Source organism: Geotrypetes seraphini, chromosome 6, assembly GCF_902459505.1.
Source record: "Geotrypetes seraphini chromosome 6, aGeoSer1.1, whole genome shotgun sequence".
NCBI lineage: Eukaryota > Metazoa > Chordata > Amphibia > Gymnophiona > Dermophiidae > Geotrypetes > Geotrypetes seraphini.
In genome coordinates, this window is record NC_047089.1 from 135993894 (window position 1) to 136015374 (window position 21481).

The 21481-nt window shown below is 44.6% G+C and overlaps 1 protein-coding gene across 13 annotated transcripts in view; it reads left to right on the forward strand.

The window, feature by feature from the left end:
- ABCC4 (ATP binding cassette subfamily C member 4) overlaps positions 1 to 21481 on the forward strand; it is a 627262-nt gene that overhangs the window by 250031 nt on the left and 355750 nt on the right. For all 13 annotated transcript variants that reach the window (XR_004539971.1, XM_033950379.1, XM_033950382.1 and 10 more), the window contains 2 exons: positions 6508 to 6608; positions 16795 to 16941. Coding sequence is in view for 12 of the 13 variants with exons in the window: in XM_033950379.1 (XP_033806270.1) it covers positions 6508 to 6608; positions 16795 to 16941 (248 nt within the window). In the remaining variant the exon portion in view is untranslated. The remainder of the gene's footprint in view (positions 1 to 6507; positions 6609 to 16794; positions 16942 to 21481) is intronic.

Here is a 21481-nt window from a genome sequence, read left to right on the forward strand (position 1 = left end):
AAATGATGGACTCTAGCATCTTAGTTAGGAGAGGGATATTTGCAATTGGATGGTATGGAAGGGTCAAGGTCAGATTTTTTTAGTAGTTGGGTCAAGGCAATATGACCCATTTCTGGGGAAAAAAGGCCAGAATGAAGGGCGGAGTTTATGAGTTTGGTGATAGAAGAGATGGCCTGTGCGGGAATAGTCTTGTATAGGTAGTAGGGGAATGGGTCCAAGGAACAGTTACAGGATTTCAGTTTGAGGCAGAGTTTGAGGACCAGGGATTCAGATACGTGCTCAAAGGTAGTCCAGGATCTGTCAGCTGGGATAGGGTTGGAGACCGTTAGGGTGGGAATGGAATCAGTGGGCACCAGGGAGTTGTAGGAGACTGAAGGAGGGAAGGAGCATCTCAAGGTAGAGACCTTATCGTTAAAGAATTTTGCTAGAACATCAGCTGAGGGAGAGGAGGGGAGCACCATGGGGTCTCTTTTGGAGGTTAGGGAGCGCCAGATGTTGAATAGTCTGATTGTTGGATCTGGAGATTTTGTTCTTCCTTGCTTTTTTTAGCGTTGTATTGTACAGCTTAATATTGACTCTCCAGGATTATCTGTCTATGGGACATTTTGATTTTTTCCATATGTGCTCCAGAGCTCGACATTTCTGTTTTAGTTCTCTGTGATATGGGAGGTACCAAGGGGCCTTGCGGGGGTAGGAGATGGATTTAGTGGAGAGAGGGGCGAGGGAGTGGTAGGTAGATTCGGAGAGAGCGACCCAGTTATGTCAGTTGGTACTTGAATCTGCAGGCTTAGGAGCAGAGGAGGATAGGTTGAGAAATTTAGACCAGAACAGATCGCTTGTAATTTTTTTGCGGAAGGTAATGGGGTTGGAAATGCGGGGTGGAGCCCCAAGATGCGACATAAAGATGGGGAGACAGAAAGCCCCTAAGAAGTGGTCAGACCAGGGGACATGTTCCCAGTGAGTGTCGTCAACTGATGTCTTGTGAGCGGTAAGATCGAAGAAGCTAATGAGGTCTAGTGTGTGCCCCTTTCCATGGGTTGGGGATGGTGTGGCGGGGGGGAGCCAAGGGAGGTGAGGAAGCTAATAAATTCAGTCGTATCCTTGCTGGTGATGTCGTCTAGGTGGAGATTGATTTCCCCAATGATCAGTAATCTTTGAAACTTGAGGAAGGCGTTTGTTATGGTCTTGAGGACGAGTTCGGAGGAATTGTTCCAAGGGGTAGGTGGGCGATATAGAAGCAGTTTGCCCAGTGGGTGAGGGTGAAGTTCATCGTTGACAGAGGCTAGCATATATTCTAGTGAGGGGTGGCTACCCCTTTCAAGGAGCTGAACATCGAAGAAAGATTTGTAGAGAATTACCAGGTTAGATCTGGGTGAGAAGAGACCTTGATAGCCATGGGAATAGAGTTCATTTTGTGTAAATAGGTCCTCTTTTGTAATCCATGATTCCGTGATGTATAAGAAACCAGGGTCAGAATCCTCGAGTAGGTCCTTCAGAATTTGAATCTTGTTGCAAGTGGATCTTGCGTTGCAATAAAGTGTTGGGACTGGGGTGAGCGAGTCAGAGGCAAGGTTAGGGAGATTGGCAGGGGAAACAAACTTTAAAGAAGCGTGGTTGATTCTTCGGGTTTTTTTGGGGGGGGATGTGATATTGTGCGAATCAGCATGGGGATTTTGAGGCCAGGGCAGATATTGTTGGTATTCGAGGAATCGAGAAGATTGGGAGAGGGAGGTATTAAGCAGAGGGTGGTGTTGAGAGAAAAGCAAAGTAGGAGGAGAAAGAATCACGAGGATGGCTTCATGGTGAGAAATGGGGAGCCTTTGGGTTGTTGTTTTTTAAATTTTTTTATTATTGGGAAAGTTCGATCGGAGGAAGAGCTAGGCAACTTGGCATCTAAACAGGAAGAGGCTTGGCCCGATCCTTTGAGGTGGGTGCATTGTAGTAAATACACTGTTTCGAGGGGGGACCTGGGCTGGGTGTCTGATCGGGGTAACACTTAGAACTAAGCCAGCTGATCAGGTAGTTATGAGAGGGAGTAGAAAGTTGGGAGGATCTAAGCAACTAAGTAGGGAGAGGACTAGACAGACTTAGCACAACCGGGATGGAATTAAGCATAAAGGTAGAGGAGAGGGCTTAATATTGTGCTCGTCCCTTAACATTGAAAGCACTTAGCAACTGGATGGTGTCCTATAAGAAGCTGTGAATAAGGTCAGGCACTTAGCAACTGGATAATGGCCTATAAAAAACTCTGAACAGGACAAGCACTTAGCAACTGGATAGTGTCCTAAAAGAAACTTTGAAAAAGGTCAAGTATAGCATCAGGATTCGTGGTGTAAAACAAAACAATCCTGCGTGCTTAAGAGATGTGAGGCGGAGGGAGGAGGGAGCAGGATGGATGAGAGCTTCCTCCTTCCTCTACCTTGTAGGTCGCTGGGGAAAAACTTTCGGCGGCCCTCAAGGCCTGAAGAAGAATCCGACGTTGAGACGGGCAGAGTCAGCCCGAACAAACCTGCACAGGCAGGAAGGCTTTCGGCGATCCCCTATGGGCTGGAGGAATCAGGGGCTCTGAGAGAGTAGATGCAGAGCCCTCCTGCTTGAACAGCGTCGGGCGGAGGAAGGAGGGACAAGATGGTGGAAACTTCCTCCTTCCTCTTCCTTGGAAGTCGCTGGGGGGAAAAAATTTTGGCGGCACTCAATTGCTAAAGAAGAATCCGACGTTGAGATGGGCAGAGTCAGCCCGAACAAACCTGCACAGGCAGGAAGGCTTTCGGCGATCCCCAGTGGGCTGGAGGAAGCAGGGGCTCTGAGAGAATAGATGCAGAGCCCTCCTGCTTGAACAGCGTCGGGCGGAGGAAGGAGGGACAAGATGGTGGAAACTTCCTCCTTCCTCTGCCTTGGAAGTCGCTGGGGGGGGAAAACATTTGGCGGCCCTCAAGGGCTGAAGAAGAATCCGACGTTGAGTCGGGCAGAGTCAGCCCGAACAAACCTGCATAGGCAGGAAGGCTTTCGGTGATTCCCGGTGGGCTGGAGGAAGCAGGGGCTCTGAGAGAGTAGATGCAGAGCCCTCCTGCTTGAACAGCATCGGGCGGAGGAAGGAGGGACAAGATGGCGGAAACTTCCTCCTTCCTCTGCCTTGGAAGTTGCTGGGGGGGGGAAACTTTCGGCGGCCCTCAAGAGCTGAAGAAGAATCCGATGTTGAGACGGGCAGAGTCAGCCCGAACAAACCTGCACAGGCAGGAAGGCTTGGCGTTGATACAACCAACCCACTGCATCATCTTCTAGGTCTACTAATCAATGCTCTCGTGCAAAGCAACAACAAAAAAAACAAGTCACAGACTCAGTCTATCAAAACAGCAGCCTTCCTTTTGACTGGTTTCTAGAGAGCATTGCAACAGAGCTTTACTTTTTTTTTTTTTTTTTTTAAATTCTTTATTCATTTTTATAACTTACATCAAGTGCATCAAAAGGTATCAACCATTTTAATTTAAATATATCACTTGAAATTCTATAATTCCTTATATTAAATAGAATTATCCCTTTCCCTCCCATCCTTTCAACATCTCATAACACTTATACCATATAATAAAATCCCCCCTCCCCCCACCCACCCCATTCTTACATTTGTACAAATCAGGGAAAATAATACTTATTCATTGCAATAATTTGTTAATGGCTCCCACACATCTTGAATAGCTAATGTTCTTTCCATTTTATAAATTTGACACACTGAATTCCACCAAAAATTGTAGTTTAATCTATTCAAATTTTTCCAAATGCATGTTATTTGTTGTATGGTGACTCCTGTTAAAATAAGTAAGAGTTTATTATTTTTGGAAGATATTTGGCTCTTAGCCCTAATAGACATTCCAAATAGTACTGTATCATATGATAATGCCACATGATTTTCTAATAAACTATTAATTTGGCCCCAAATAGATTTCCAAAAATCCATAATAAATGGACAATAGAACAATAAATGGTCTAAAGTCCCTTCTTCAAGATGACAATCCTAACATCACACTTAGAGCAATCTAATTTTTGTAAACGAACAGGGGTCTAGAATGCTCTATGCAACAGAAAAAACCATGTTTGTCTCATAGATGCAGACATTGTACATCTCATCCTCCAAGACCAAAGCTTTACTTTTATCATGCAACCTTCCCATTGGGGACAGGTTACTCCTTCATCAAGAGCTCTCGGCCCTTCTCTAATAAAACGCAATAGAGCCCATTCCGTTTCATGAGAGGTTGAAGTTCTACTCAAAGTATTTTCTAATACCAATTCTTGACTTCTGGGGTCTAAACAAGTACCTGATGAAGAAGTTCTGAATTATCTCCTTGGGAACCCTTCTACCTCTAGAAAGGGGATATTGGTCCTGCTTTCTAGATTTCAGAGGCATACACTTGCATCTCTATCCTACCTGCTCAAAGGAAGTATCTTCGCTTTCACATAAGAGCTTGACACTTCCAATATAAGGTCTAGCCTCTGCTCCTCTTTTATTCACAAAGTACTTGGGAGTAGTAGCGGCAACACTTTGGAAATGGAGATTTCAAATCTTCCCCTACCTAGATGACTGGTTGATCAAAGCCAACAAAAAAAAGGAAGACTGTGGAAGCGATGATCTAGATACAAAATTTTATTAGCAATTCTTCACATAAAGGGTGCAGTTCAGTCATCCAAAACAATTATATACAGTAAGGATATTGTGGTATAGACCTGACATGGTCTGTGTTTTGGTCACAAAAGACTATCTTCTGGTATAAACCACAAGGTTTAGTATGCTACGAAACAAACAAAGCACTGTATATGTGAAAACATTGATGTACAAGCAAGGTCGCCAAGTAAGCAAAAAAAAAAGTCATAGCAAGCAGCTCAGAATGTGATCAACTCAGCTGTTTGTTTCCTCGAACTTCTTGATTGTGCTGTAAACTATCCACAGTCTCATCTATAACTATCTCAGATCTTGGAGTTCATAGGAGCTCAGCTGGATACTATCCAGAGTCAAGCTTTTCTACCACATCAGAGAGTAGACAGTCTCAATCACCTGTGTCACACAATCTCCAAACTGAGGTGCACTTTCATGTGACAGATATTATGAGGTTCATAATTGAAACAGATATACATCTAAAACCCCGCCTAAATTGGCACTTGGACGATAATTGTCGATAATTGAAACAGGTTTTTAGACGTATTCAGGGACTTTTTAGGCCTCTGAATGCCACTGTACGCCCAGAACTGAAAAGGGTTTTTTAGGAGGAGTGGTGAATGTGGGATTTGGGTGGCAGTTTTACGAGGCTGCTTGGACAGAACTTAAACATTGTGACTTAGCATTCTAAAAACAGGTTTAAGTGCCCAGAAGGTATCCAAAGTGACCAGATAATCACTGTACACACAAAGTACAGACCCTCCACACACTCCCCCAGTGATCACTGACCACCCCTCCGCCATGAAAATCGGAATAAAAACGTACATACCTGCCTCCAGAACATCAGCACCTGGCATAGGAAAGCCTAGTAGAGCTGCACAGATGTGGCTTAAGTAGTCTGGGTATTCATGGTGGAAAATGAGTACACCAGCCCCCCCCCCAAAAAAAAAAAAAACCCTACTGAACTGCCATATAGGTGGTACCTGCAGCCCTAAGGGCTATTGGGGGTTGTAGACAAGTGGGTAAAGAGTGTTTTGGGGGGCTCGCTATGACCTGCAAGGTAGTTGGTAAGATGTTTATGTGGCATCCTATTTGTGAAGTTTACAGCAGTGCCCTGTAAGGTGCCCCACTTTTCTGTTGCCATGTCTGGGTGGCCAGTCCATCACTTTGCTGGCCTCTTCCACATCCAAAGGGTCTTATTCTAAGCGTTTGGGACTTGGACAATTTTTTGGACGAGAATGTAATATAAAGATAGACTATTAGCAGTCTGGATGATCAAACAGCTGGATATAGAAGTAGACGGTTTTCGGAAAAAAAACTTTTTCGGATATATTTTTCGAGAATGGACTTTGGACGCTGATGACTTTAGGTGATTAGAGCCCTAGGCCCAAAACCATCTTAGACGTTTGTTTTGATTAATCCCTAATGAGCATGACCCACATATAAGATGACCCTGGTATTGTTGAAGTCAGGTTTTTTGGGTTTATACATGGGTATATATGCAACTAACATCAGCAAGCTAAAAATACAATATATAAACAACTTTAACAAAAACCAGATAGGAAAGTATTTCCTAAGTTGGTCCTGGAGTACCCCCATTCCAGTCAGGTTTTCAGGGTATTCATAATGAATATGCATGAGCTTGATTTGCATATTTTGCCTCCTTTGTATGCAAATCTGTCATGCATATTCATTGCAGTTATTCTGAAAATCTCACTGGCAATGGGGTACTCCAGGACCAATTTGGGAAACACTGTCTTATACTATATGGATCACATCATGATGCATTGATTTCAAAGGGACTTAATACTTGTTTTGTAATAACTGGAAAATTTTTTAATGTGTATGGAATTTATTTTCAGGGCAAATGAGCAGGAGAAACTGAATATTACTACAAATGGAAATGGCACAGACATGGAAGTTCAGAGTCTAGATCTTAACTTATACTTGGGAGTTTATGCAGGTAACAAGATAACCTTAATCACTTGCTCTGCTACAGAGGGGCCTGGAGTATGCATTTCAGTTTTGTGAATGTATCTCATTACCACAGGTTAGTCCCTCCTGCAGTACAAGAATATCTCTGATTGCAATGTACCTCACAACCAGCTTTTATTATTCCATCCCTGGAGCATCAGGCAGAAACCACAGCCTGATTACTCCTCGGCTGCTTCTTAAAAGGGGCTATGTGGAAATATTTCACTCCTTTCCTGATGGCCCATCCAACTGCTCCCCCCCACCCCACCCCTGTAGCTTCCTTTAGGCCAGTGGTCTCAAACTCGCGGCCCGCCAGGTACTATTTTGTGGCCCTCGGTATGTTTATCATAATCACAAAAGTAAAATAAAACAGTTTCTTGATCATATATCTCTTTAGCTATAAATTACAATATTATTAAGACTTAGCAAAAAGGAAAGATTTATAAACTATAAAGAGTTTTACCTCATGAAGAATTGTCATTTCTTTAATAAGACATTAAGGCCCTGATTCTCTAAAGTGCATCCCGATTTTAGGCGTCCTACAGCTGTCTAATCAGCCAATCGGGATGCACGTTTTTTTAAAAAAAATGCTCCCCAGGCAAGCCTGAAGGCACCTCCGGGAGCCTAGGGAGACCCGCAAGATGCCTAAGCTCGTCTAAGGGCCATAGGCGGGCCTTAGGCTGAACCTAGGCGGCCCTACACGTCTCCCTAGTAGAGGAGAAGCTTAAAATGTAGGCCAGCAAAATGCTGGCCTACATTGTAAGTAGACGCGGCCGCTATACTTATCGCGGCAAGGGATCTCTCTGCCGCTATAAGTATAGCGGGCCGCGGCCCCCTGACCAGGAGGGTGCCCAAACCCTCTGCCCGGAGACGCACCCCCCCCCCGACACTACCGACCGCCCCCCCGACATTGCCGATCCCCCCCTCCCCCCCGACAATATCGATAGCTGGCAGGAGGGTGCCCAATCCCTCCTGCCTGAAGACGCACCCCCCCCGGTGCTAACCCCCCCAAACCTCCACTCCACCAAACCTGTTCTTAGAAGGGTCTTGCACGTCTTGAGCCGGCAGGCACACCTCGTCAAAATGAAGCGGGCCCGCCCCTTTACGGCCCATCACGCCGAAGCCTAAGGCCTGATTGGCCCAGGCTCTAGAAGCCTGGACCAATCAGGCCTTAGGCATAGCGGGTTCGCCCATCCCCACTTAATCTAAGGCCTGATTGGCCAATCAGACCTTAGACTTAGTGGGGATGGGCGGACCCGCTATGCCTAAGGCCTGATTGGTCCAGGCTTCTAGAGCCTGGGCCAATCAGGCCTTAGGCTTCGGCGGGATGGGCCGGGAAGGGTCGGGCCCGCTTCATTTCGACGAGGCGTGCCTGCCGGATCAAGACGTGCAAGACCCTTCTAAGAACAGGTTTGGTGGAGTGGAGGTTTGGGGGGGGGTTAGCGCTGGGGGGGGTGCGTCTTCGGGCAGGAGGGATTGGGCACCCTCCTGCCAGCTATTGATATTGTCGGGGGGGGAGGGGGGGGATCGGTAATGTCGGGGGGGGGGGCGGTCGGTAGTGTCGGGGGGGGTGCGTCTCCGGGCAGAGGGTTTGGGCACTCTCCTGGTCAGGGGGCCGCGGCCCGCTATACTTATTGCGGCAGAGAGATCCCTTGCCGCGATAAGTGTAGCGGGCTGTTTCTAATCTAACCTGTTTCTCTAACCCGCGTCTGTAACATGGACGCCGGTTACAGAATCGGGGTTTAGTTTAGGCCGATTCTGAATAGGACGCCTCTCCCGGGCGTCCTATTCAGAATCAGGGCCTAGGTGTCTTGCGGGCCTCGCCTTCAATATAGGCGGCCTGCCTGGGGAGCATTTTTTTAAAAAAACGTGCATCCCGATTGGCTGATTAGACAGCTGTAGGACGCCTACAGCTGCCTAAAATCGGGACGCACTTTTAGAGAATCAGGCCCTAACTATTTTTTTCTGAAGTCCTCCAATTACCTACAAATCCAAAATGTGGTCCTGCAAAGGGGTTGAGTTTGAGACCACTGCTTTAGGTCTACTTGCCATGGACAATGGGAAGGGTTCTAGCCAAAGGGAGAACTTTGGGAGGGGGGAAGGTAATACATTCGCCTGGTTCCTTTAAGAAGTGACCTGGGAGTATTAGATTATAGGTTTGCGGCCCAACGCTCCCAGGAATGAAAAATACTAGCACCTTTTTTTTCTGTTTGTATCTTTCCAGGAGAATCATGGCTTGCAGTGTTTACTGCTAGCTGTGTTATTCGATTTACACAGTAAGATGAGCATGCTAAGTTCAAATTCTATAACAGCATATGGGCGTCTAGATTCCATTATAAATTACAGTAAAACATTGGTTTGCGAGCATAATTCATTTCAGAAGCATGCTTGTAATCCAAAGCACTTGTATATCAAAGCGAATTTCCCCATAAGAAATAATGGAAACTCAGACGATTTGTTCCACAACCCAAAAACTTTAATACAAAATACTATACGTATTTGTATTACAAGACTTTGCTCATTTAGAACAGTCACTACACTCCTGCAGCGTCAGAGAGAGAAGAACCGTCGGCTCAGTTGTGATGATGTGACACTTGTATATTGTATGTACTCATATTACAAGATCTCGCTCGTTTAGAAGAGTCACTACACTCCTGCAGTGTCAGAAAGAGAAGGATCATCGGCTCAGTTGTGATCTGTGTATACTGTATGTACTTATATTGCAAGACATTGCTTGTATATCAAGTTAAAATTTAATCAAATGTTTTTGCTTGTCTTGCAAAACACTTGTAAACCAAGTTACTTGCAATTCAAGGTTTTACTGTACTAGCATAAGCCAGCATTTATGTTCCAATGCTTAGGTGCATCTACTTAATGTCATGTGAATAGCAGGTATACATTCGGCACTTTAGCACTTAGCTTACAGTATTCTCTGAGTTACACATATAAATGTGGAATCTGCCCATCCTCCCTATATGAGCACCTCCTTTGCCCTTAATACTGCTGAATGCACTTATACGCATAACTATCACAAACACATAGTAACATATAGTAACATAGTAACATAGTAGATGACGGCAGATAAAGACCCGAATGGTCCATCCAGTCTGCCCAACCTGATTCAATTTAAATTTTTTTTATTTTTTTTCTTCTTAGCTATTTCTGGGCGAGAATCCAAAGCTTTACCCGGTACTATGCTTGGGTTCCAACTGCCGAAATCTCTGTTAAGACTTACTCCAGCCCATCTACACCCTCCCAGCCATTGAAGCCCTCCCCTGCCCATCCTCCACCAAACGGCCATACACAGACCGTACAAGTCTGCCCAGTAACTGGCCTAGTTCAATATTTAATATTATTTTCTGATTCTAAATCTTCTGTGTTCATCCCACGCTTCTTTGAACTCAGTCACAGTTTTACTCTCCACCACCTCTCTCGGGAGCGCATTCCAGGCATCCACCACCCTCTCCGTAAAGTAGAATTTCCTAACATTGCCCCTGAATCTACCACCCCTCAACCTCAAATTATGTCCTCTGGTTTTACCATTTTCCTTTCTCTGGAAAAGATTTTGTTCTACATTAATACCCTTTAATTATTTGAACGTCTGAATCATATCTCCCCTGTCTCTCCTTTCCTCTAGGGTATACATATTCAGGGCTTCCAGTCTCTCCTCATATGTAAATGATGCTGTTCTATAACATGTGTGAAAAATTGGCACCTAAATTTAGGCAACCAGTTACAGAATAAGGTTTTTAATTTTTTTGCAAAATCTTGGCTTTGGGAAGAAAACTCAGTACTTCAACATTCAGAGCTATCTATCGTATGCTTCTGGCTTTTAGCTATATTAATAGTCTATGTTGACTGAAACCTTCAAGATTTATACTGCTGTGCAAGAAGGATTAAAAAGCGATCTTCAGTCCATAATTATGTATTTCAGATTTATTTCAATTAATCCAAGTTCTTAGTTGAATTTGAAGTTAAACCTTCTGCAGTTGCCTATCAAAAACAATATAATCCTTACACAGGTGCATCTTTAACATGTGGACAACTTCAGTTTGTTGCAAAGAAAATATGTAAAAGAACCCAGTTTAGAAACATAGAAAATGGTGGTAGAAAAGGGCTATAGCCCACCAAGTCTGCCCATTCCAAGTATCCGCCCCCCCCTGAATTCACTCCCTTAAAAATCCCACGTGAGCATCCCATGTACTCTTAAAATCCGTCACGCTGCTGGCCTCAATCACCTGCAGTGGGAGTCTGTTCCACTGATCCACCACTCTTTCGGTGAAGAAGTACTTTCTGGAGTCTCCATGAAACTTCCCTCCCCTGATTTTCAGCGTATGCCCTCTGGTGGTCGAGGGTCCCATGAGACAGAAGATATCATCTTCTGACTCGATGCAACCCGTCATGTACTTAAATGTTTCAATCATGTCTCCCCTCTCTCTTCGTTCCTCAAGTGAGTACAGCCTCAATTTCTTTAGTCTTTCTTCATACGTGAGATCCCTTAGCCCCAAGATCATCTTGGTGGCCATTCGCTGAACCGACTCGATCCTCAGCACGTCCTTACGGTAGTGTGATCTCCAGAATTGAACACAGTACTCCAAGTGAGGCCTCACCATGGATCTGTACAACGGCATAATGACTTCAGGTCTCTTGCTGACAAAACCTCTATGGATACAACCCATCATTTGTCTTGCCTTGGAGGAAGCCTTCTCTTGATTGGCAGCCTTCATGTCCTCACTAATGATCATCCCTAGATCACGTTCCGCCGTGGTCCTATCCAAGGTCTTACCATTTAGTGTATAAGTTCTGTGTGGGTTTCTCTTACCCAGGTGCATTACCTTGCATTTTTTAGCATTGAAGCATAGTTGCCAAGTTGCTTTCGCTTACTATATTGCAAATTTTGGCGGTGTCGGCGAACAGTGATACCTTTCCCCTAAGTCCTTGCGTCATGTCTCTTATGAATAAGTTGAATAGAATCGGGCCCAAGACTGAGCCCTGCGGCACTCCACTGAGCACGTTCGACGCTTCTGATGGGTTACCGTTCACCACCACCCTCTGTAGTCTACCGCTCAGCCAGTCCCCAACCCATGTAGTTAGAGTGTCTCCCAATCCTATCGATTTCAGCTTGTTCAATAACCTCCGGTGTGGGACGCTATCAAAGGCTTTACTGAAGTCCAAATATACCACGTCCAGTGACTCTCCGGCATCCAGTTGTCTAGTAACCCAGTCAAAGAAGCATAAGTAGAGTAGATTTTCCTCATCTAGGATTTTGTCAAGATTCCGTTTGATCAGTGTTTCCATGAGCTTACACACTATAGACATGAGACTCACTGGTCTGTAGTTTGCTGTCTCTGTCCTGCAGCCCTTTTTGTGGAGTGGGATTACGTTGGCGGTTTTCCAGTCCAAGGGGACTCTTCCTTTGTGTAGGGAAAGATTGAAAAGCACAGACAATGGTTCCGCCAGGACCTCCCTTAACTCCCTGAGTACCCTGGGGTGTAGGTTGTCCGGTCCCATGGTTTTGTTTACTTTGAGTCTTGATAGTTCGTTGTATACGCCATTGGGCGTAAATTCGAAATCTTGAAACAGGTCTTTCTGGTTATCTCCCGTCTGAAACTGTGGACCATCTCCCAGTGCTTCATATGTGAAGACTGAGCAGAAATATTCATTTAGTAGTTTTGCCTTGGCAGAATCTGATTCTACAAAGTTACCGTCTGATTGCTTCAGTCGTTCAATCCCATCTTTGTTTCTTTTCCTGTCACTAATATAGCTAAAGAAAGATTTATCCCCTTTCTTAATGTTCCGTGCTAGATTTTCCTCCATTCGGATTTTGGCCTCTCTGACCACTTTTTTGACAGCTCTGGATCTGTCTAGATAGTCCTCTTTCGCCTCTTGTTTTCCTAAATGTTTGTAGGTGTTAAATGCTTCTTTTTTCTTTTTGACTAGGTCTGAAATTTCTTTGCTAAACCATTGGGGTCTTTTGTTTTTCCTGCGTTTACTTACTGTTCTTATGTAGCGGGTTGTTGCTTCATGTAGGATGGACTTCAGAGTCGACCACATGTCCTCCACATTGTCAGCTTTTGCTTGTTTATGTAGCTCTTGATGGACAAAATCTCCCAAGTGGTTGAAGTCTGTGCCTCTAAAGTTGAGAACCTTCGTTGCTGTGTTTGACTTAGATAAACCTTTCTTGAGGTTGAGCCATACCATATTATGGTTGCTGGAGGCCAGTGTATCACCCACCAAGACTTCCGAGACGCTGTCTCCGTTGGTGAGTACTAGGTCTAGTATTGCCTGGTCCCTGGTTGGCTCCAATACCATTTGTTTGAGACGTGCACCCTTTATAGAGGTTAAAATTCTTTTGCTGCTACATATAGTCACGGAGAGTGTGTTCCAATCTGCATCAGGTATGTTGAAGTCTCCTAGCATTACTGTGTCCCCGCGCAGTGTGATGTTCTCTATGTCCTCTATTATTTATCAACAGTGAATTGACATTGTACAATAAAAGCATGCTCATGACTTGAAGAATGGTCTAGGCTTTGGCAACATGATTTTTTTTTCTTTAAAGCACAGTCATGGATTTGGGGTACAAGCTTAGGGGCCCTATATAAGCTGTAGCAAAAAGTGGCCTTAACAAATCTTTGTGTGAGTTTTTCCTGCGTGCTAAGACCATTTGTTCTGCAGCCAAAAAATAGACGATTTCTGTTTTTTGTATTAATGTCCATATGCTACTGTTGCAATAGTGTGTGAGCATTAAAAAAAAAAAATTACCATGCGAGTACTTAACTACCATCCATTCTGAAGGTGATAAGGATTCGCCTGGTAATCCTGTGCTAACCAGTTAGCATGTGGTAATGTAGCATGTAGTAACTGATTAGTGCAGGAACACCTTCAATATGTCCTCTCCCAAAAAAAAAAAAGAAAATTTTTAAGGTGTATGGCTTAATAAGCACTAAATTGCCACCACAGGACACCTGAGTGCAATCCATAATCTAATCTAATCTTCCATTTGTGAGTGGCTCAAACCTATACAAGCTCAAGGCGACAGATCAAAGAGGAAATGGGAAAGTAGTAGGGGATGGAGGCATGGAGAAGCAAGAGGAGGGACCTAGAGGTAGGGTGTGCTATACAGAAGCTGAAACAGTTAATTGTCAAAAGAGGTGGGTCTTCAGGTTTTTTCTGAATGTGGTGTAGTTTGTCTCTTTCCTGATTGCTTCTGGTAGGTCATTCCAGGTTTTTACACCCAGATAAGTTAGTATAGAATGGAAAATTTGCTTGTAATGGAGGTATTTTGTGGATGGCAGGTTTAGTTGGACTCTCTTAAGGATTCTTTTTGATGTCGACCAAACAGTAAAGAATAATTGGATGAGAGAGGCTGCTGAGTTTTCGTATAGAATCTGATGTAGGATACATGACGTTTTGAAAATTATTTGGGATGAAATTGGGAGCTAGTGTAGTTGCCTGATGAAAGTTGTGATTGAATCATATTTCTTTAATTTGTAGATTAGTCTAACGGCTGTGTTCTGTATGAGCTGCAGTTTGTGGATAAGAGTGGTGTTGATGCCAAGGTAGGCGGAGTTGTAATAGTTCAATTGAGGTAAGACCATCTGAACGATCAGAGCAAAGTGATGTGGGTAGAAGTATGGTCTTGTGAGTCACAGTTGACGCATAGTGTAGATGGTCTTTTTCCGAAGATTAGAGATTTGAGGTTCCATTGTGAGAGTGTTGTCTAAGATGCAGCCTAGTACCTTGGTGGATTTTTCCATTGTGAGAGTGATGCCTGATGAAAGAGTAAGGTTAGATATGACATTCTGTTGTGCGGTGCGGAAACCAATGGCTTTGGTCTTGGTGGCGTTCAGTTTCAACTTGTTGTTCGTTGCACAGGTTTGGATTTTATCTATATTGTTTGAGATTTTTTCTGCAATATTAGGATGATTATTGGTTATGGGGATGAGGAGGATGTCGTCGCCATAGGATAGTATAGTTTCGTCTTCCATTTTGATTAGTCCCAGTGAGCTCATGAATAAATTGAATAGGAGTGGGGATAATGGGGTGCCTTGTGGGACACCACAGAATGCCTTCCAAGGGTTGGAGTATACATGTTGCTTTTTGACTATGTATTCGTGATTTTGTAGGAATTCGGTGAACCATTTCAATACAGTCCCTGTTATTCTGATTTACAAGAGTTTGGTTAGGAGTAGTTGGTGATCCACTGAGTCGAAGGCTGCAGAGATATCAAATTGGAGTAATATTGCCTGATGACCCGAGCTCAACTGTTTGATTTTAGTGATTAGAGTGATGAGGAGGAGCTCGGTACCGCGCTTTTTTTGGAAGCTGTATTGGGACATATGAAGGCAAGAGTGTTGCTCTATGTATGAGGCTAGCTGCTTACTGACATGGGACTCAAGGATTTTAGTGAGGATTGGAATGCCAGCAATTAGTCTGTAGTTAGATGCTATGGAGAGGTCTGCTTGGGCTGTTTTTGGTATAGGGGGTTAAGGCTAGTTTACCCATTTCTTTGGGTAGGTGCCCTTGGTTCAGGGAACTATTTAGCAGGTTGGTGAGCCAGTTAATGATATGATGCGGAACTGTTGAAAGAAGGTATAGAGAACAGTTGTCTAGGGGGCTGCTTCGTAAGGTTAGCTTTGATGTTATTTTATTGGTTTCAGTGAAGGAAATGTTAGTGAATGAAGTCCAGATTTGGTATTCTTTTATGGGTTCAGTGTATTCCATAGAGTTTTGTTGGGAAGTGTTTGTTGTGGCTGTTTTTGCAGCTTCCGATTGGACCATTTTGATTTTGTTGAGGAAGAAATCTGCTAGTTCTTCGGCTGAGATTTTATTAGAGTGGGTTGCAGATTCTTGTTTTGGGGGAGATGTCAGTTGTCGTACCAGGCGAAACAGTTTTTTGCTGTCGGTTGTGTTGCTTCCTAGTTTACTGGCGTAGTAGTTTTTCTTGAGGCCTTCTGGTCTTGCTCTCTCTGAGATTCTGAATCTGAGAATCTCAGAGAGAGCGAGACCAGAAGGCTTTGAGCATGCGCAAATGCTCAAAGCCCAGTCCAGCCCAGCACTGACAAGAGGGAGGATCTCCGATGCACCGCCCAGCCCAGCACAGAAGAGGGAGGATCTTCGGGCACCAGCATGTTCTGTGCGTTGGTGCCGGTGCCCAATCGGGGTAAGGGATGTTGTTTCGGTGCTCGGGGGGATGTAGGATCATGGGGGGGGGATGCTGGATTGTTGGGGGTAGCGCTCGTAAATTGAGTCAAACTCGGTTTCCGAGGCACCAATTTTGTAAATGTTTTGCTCGTCTTGCAAAACACTTGCAAACTGGTGCACTCGTAAATCGAGGTTTGACTGTAGTTGAGTGTTCCTGTCTTCAAGTAAATTAATAAACAGTTTAATTCATTCTAGTTACCTCTTAGTTTCTCCTTGTTCTTTATCCAAGGGACAGGGGAGGCTGAGTAAGTGATTGGGACACCAGAATCTGCATTTACTTCGGCCTACTGGATTTATCTGTCCCCTGCCTATACCCAAGCTCTAGAAGAAAAATGAGTGACTGTGAAAGTGAATGAGGCTGAGTCCAAGTCTGGAATTGTACAACTTTTTTATGGGCCCTGATAATGGACAGGTGACACCCCCCCCCCCATCCTGACCAGAAGAGCAGGCCAGAGTCTTGCACCGCATGGCGGGGGCGAGAGACTAGGACTACAAACTTGTATATTTACTCATTATTCATGTTTTAGTTTTCTGGTCTGCTTATTAAAACTGTGGAATCTAATGCTTAAACATTAATAAAGGATTTTATTTTTAAAAAATCAGTAACCCAAATTCTTCTCATTGAAAATAGGCAGGACACCAGTCATACTGGTAGAATTATTTGCAGTATTGTGTGGCAGCTAAAGAATGTCGTGTTGGAAAATAAGGTTGATGCTGAAACTAAGGGTTTTGACCTTTTTGAAAAAGTTTCTCATTCACTTCTGATTACCTTCCATAGGCTGCATTGACCTCCAACTGAACAAAATTTCAGGAATCTGTTTTAGAAGTCAGGGGAAAGAAACCTGATAAATAGATTAAAATGTATTTCTTGTTTGTTTTTTTTCCTTTTGAAAGTATAGCCCTTATAATTTGAAACAAAGCACACTGGATAGATGGAGAGTTGTTGAAAAAAATCTTGTTTATAATTCTAGGCTTAACCCTAGCCACCTTCGTGTTTGGTGTGATAAGAAGTATCTTGGCGTTCCAGATGCTTATTGGAGCTGCTCAATCTCTTCATAACCAAATGTTTCAGGCCCTTCTGAAGGCCCCAGTGCTGTTCTTTGACCGAAACCCTATAGGTAAGTTAAGAGGGGCATTATTAAATGAGTATTTGTACCACATCAGTGCAGAGGCACAGTGAAGAATAGACTCACTAAGATCAACAAAATGTGCCTTTTGCTTTTAATTTCCTTTATCCCTTGCAGAAGTATTCATATGTGTGCATCCAGTTGATGATAGTATTTAGCTGAAATGATACTAACTATAAGGAATGTGCTTTTTTTGTTAAAGAAAAACCTTGACTGGCAAATGCCATCCAATGGTGTAGCAAGCGGGAGCATTGGGGGCTTGGCTCCCCTCACTTTGGGCTCAATATCCTTCTGTTTTGATGGCTGGTGGGGGGGGGGATGTCCCATCAGCTGAAGAGGTCTCCTGTGCAAGTCCCTGCTTGTGCTGTCTGAGCAGGCTTATCAGCCACTGATGCTGGTTGTTTTTGTGCATTCTCATTTGGACTCTTTGAACCATTAAAAAAAAAAAGATACATATCTAGGAAATGGTCATTTTTCGAATTAAAAAAAGATATTTTTCTAGTTTGAAAAAGGTAATTTCCTCTATTAGATTTTCTGCATGTTTTTCTCAAAACATCTAAACTTAGATTTAGACATCATATTGAAAATGACCTTCCACATCTTCTCAGCCTCCTCAAATGTAAAATTTGTGGATTTTTTCTAGCATGATAGTTGTTTGGCAGGGTTAGTTCAGCCTCATTGGAGACTTGGGACCTGATTCTATATAGGACTCCGATCTTGGAAGCCGTCTAAGAAGCAGCTGAGAATCGCGTACCGGTGTCCTATGCAGAATCGTGTCTACCTGAAAGGACAGATGCCTTACCCCACTGATTCTGTAACTGGCACCCATGTCAACCAGTGCTGGTTAACGAATTGCGCCTTCTTGATTGCAAGGTCTTTGCTGAGAGATCCCTTGCCATCAGCTGATTGTGGTACGGGAATCCCTGATCAGCTGAGCCAGCAGGACTCCCCGAAACCCTTAGCTTTGGGGAGTCCTTCCGGCTCATCTGATTAAGGGGATTAAACCCTTTCACGATCAACTGAGCCAGCTGCAGCAGAGGAACCTCTCAACAACCCTCCCCCAACATCTGTGATTGGCAGGAGGGATGCCCACTCACTCCTGCTGCTGGGCCCCCTCGATCCCCTGACACTCCACCCCAAACTTTTGACACCCCCAAACACCACACCTTAACACCTCTAAAACACCCCCTGACACACCCATCAGACATCCCCTTTAGAAGAAGACTGGCAAGAGGGATGACCAGACCCTTCTTCCAGCAGCCCTGCCTTTTCCAAAATAGTGGGCCTTCCCCTATCCTGGTGCATCCTTGGATGCACCAGGGAGGGGCCTAAGACCCTGATTGGCCCAGATACCTAAGGCCCCTCCAATAGGACGGGCCTTGGGCCATTCAGGGCCTTAGGCCTTCTTTCCAGCACATCCTGGGTTCCACTGGAAGTAGCCTAAGACTTTGATTGGCCAGATACTGAAGGCCACTCCCATTGGTATCTGGCCAATCAGAGTCTTAGGCCACTCCCTGTGCATCCCAGGATGCACTGGAAAGGAAACCTAAGACCATGATTGGCCCAGGTGCCTAAGGCCCTTCCTATGGGAGGGGCCTTAGGTGCCTGGGCCAATCAGGACCTTAGGGCTCTCCCTGGTCCATCCCAGGATGCACTAGGAAAGGGAAGGCCCGCCATTTTGTAAGAGGCAGGCCTGCCTGCAGGAGGGACTGGGCATCCCTCTTGCCGGTCTTCTATATGTATGAGGGGTTTGGGGGGGGTCAAGGTGATGGGATGTTGGATATTTGGAGGTTCAAAGGGTGTCGGGGATTTGGGGAGGGGGATCGAGGGGGCACGGTGGCAGGAAGGAGTGGGCATCTCTCCTGCCGATCATAGATTTTGGCGGAGGGGTGTCTGGTGGGTCCTCTGCCAGAGCCAGCTCAGCTGATTGTGGCAGGGGTATTTTCCCCCCCAATCAGCTCAGTCCGCAGGATTCGCCAAAGCCACGATTTTGAGGAGTCCTGCCGGCTCAGCTGATCGGGGATTTCTGTGCCGCGATCAGATCAGCCGGCCGCTTATATTTTTCCAATTGAAATGTAGGCCAGCATTTTGCAGGCCTACATTTCAGGCATGTGCTGTGGCTCTATGGAGACGCATATGGATGCTTAAACTCGCCCAAGGCCACTTCTAGGTGAAGCCATGCCTTGGGTGAGCTTAAGTATCTCTACGCATCTTCCTAGAGCCACAACAAACTCCTACAGTGTAGGCGTCCTTCCTGGCTTGAGTTTTTTCTAAAAACGTGCATCCCGATTGACTGCCAGACGGCGGTAGGATGCCTATTGCCACCTACATTTGGGGCGTCTGTTTGTAGAATCTGCCTCTTGGTGTCCACATAAGATGACATCATGGGGGACGTGGCTTTGGAACATGTGAGAGTCTTCCTCTGCTTCCCTTTGCTCTTCTGCTCCACACCCCTACCACCTTCTTCTGGCCTGGTTGGAAGATTAAAGGACAACAGCCCTGCATGTGGCTTAAATGCAGAAACCTGTGCTGAAGTGCTACTTCCTCCCTCCAAGCAGACTTCTTGTTGGAAGAGGACAGGACAAAGCAGCACTTCAGTGTAGGTCTATGCTCACAGTGCCTTTGAAATGCTGATGCTACTTTAATCTTTGGACCGGCCTCGGAAGAGTTAGGGGGGTGGTAGTGAAAGGCCCAGCAGTGAGAAATGAAGGGTTGAGATGCTGGATGTGAGATTGGGGTAGTGCAAGAGAGAGGAGAGCCTGGATAAGTGGGGGGGAAGGGGTTTGAGAGGAAAGGGAGATGCTGGCCACTGGTGGTGGGGTGGCTAGAGAGGGGAAATCAAGATACTGTCTACTTTGGGAGATGCTAGCCACTGGTGGTAGTTGTTGTGGTGGTGGTAGGGGAAGAGAGGGGAAAGGGAGATGCTTGATTATAGGGGGAGAGCACAACTGAATGTTTACGTAGGATGTTTAGCACTCATGGGCCAGTCCTGCTGTTCAGCCAGCCTATTAGCAGTGTGTAGCAGTGTTGTCCAATGTCATTCAGAGGGACCTAGGTTAGATTTGTGCGTCAGATCATCTATCATGTTTGGAGATGGTGTAGAGGAGGCATTTTTAGGAGATAAGGGTTGGAAGGGAGCAAGTAAAAGTCATCAGACACTGGATTTAGGGCCCAGGATTCAGGAAGGAATTCTGGTGCTTGAACTTGGCCGAGTAGTGTTGCTTAAATGACTGGATTATAATGTAACGGAAAAAAATCCCCAGGTAGTTGCAAAGAAAAGATCATGGCACTAGTTCTCAGTCCTGGTTCTGAATGAGCTAGAAACCCAACGGAGCAGGAGGAAACGGTTACATTTTAACAAAAAGGCATTTCCAATGTGTCTTGTCTGGTCAAAGGAGTTCATCGTACTTTACTAATTTCACAGTCTTCAGGGACAAATCTGCGCACAGTGATAGTCTGAAATAGTAAGCATGCTGGCTACTGTACTTAAGAGAGTAAAATCTAAGATCATGTTATTTCACTGCTGAGCAGAAGTCTCCTGCTGTTTGCAAGTCTGACACACGAGGGCAGCAGCATCCACTTAAACTGGTAGAGTACGGTAAAAGAGTGTTTTCACTTGGTCTGTTTTTAGAAGAAAACCAGTGGAAGGAAATGCTTAATAAGACATAGGGTACATTTTGATACCGTTTACTATGTTGTATTCACTTAGGGGTCAGTTTTCAGGCTCACAGCAGTAAATGACTTGTAATCTGCTCATGGCCACAGGCTGAGTTAATGTTTGGTATTCAACATTGGGGCATCATTGTCCGGCTTCTTGCATTGAATGGGTTAATGTGGCAACCCCGAAGCTAATCTTGCACTGGCTAGTAGTATTCATACCAGTATGTAATTAGTGTAGTGGATAAAGTTAGGACAGCTTTTCAGCTGACCTAACTTCATGCTCTCACTTCAGTGGCCTGAAAATCACTGTTAACCGTTTAAGTGCTAATGTCGCCCATTTTCTGTCCCTGGATTGCCCTCAAACTAGCACATTCTGGTTAAGTGCAGCTGAATATCCAGGAATGACCAGTTCAGAGGAGTTTAAGTGGGGAGGAGCGGCTTCTGTCTGGTTAAAACCTTTTGAATATCATCCCCTAAATCTTAATTTTTAGAGACTTAATGAGATTTCTACCCCTAAATTACATTTTAATCTCACCTTTGAGCAACTTCACCATTAAAAATTAAAAAAAATCCAAAGGACTGCCTCAACAATTATAAGAAGATCAGAGGATATAATACAGGATCAAATTTCTCTGTACCATAAACTTCTAACAATTGTGGTTTATTTGTCATTACGTATAATGCTGCAATATGAAAACTTTTCAGATAACACTGTAACAGAGGTGATAATCTGCCTTAAACTTAGAAGATATGAATCAAACTGATCTTTCCTTGTTTTACTTTTGATTTTCCTAGTGGGACCCTCTGACTCATTTGTAAGTGGTCTTTGGGGGATCACTGGACTTTAGAAGAGAAATTCTATGGCTGGAAA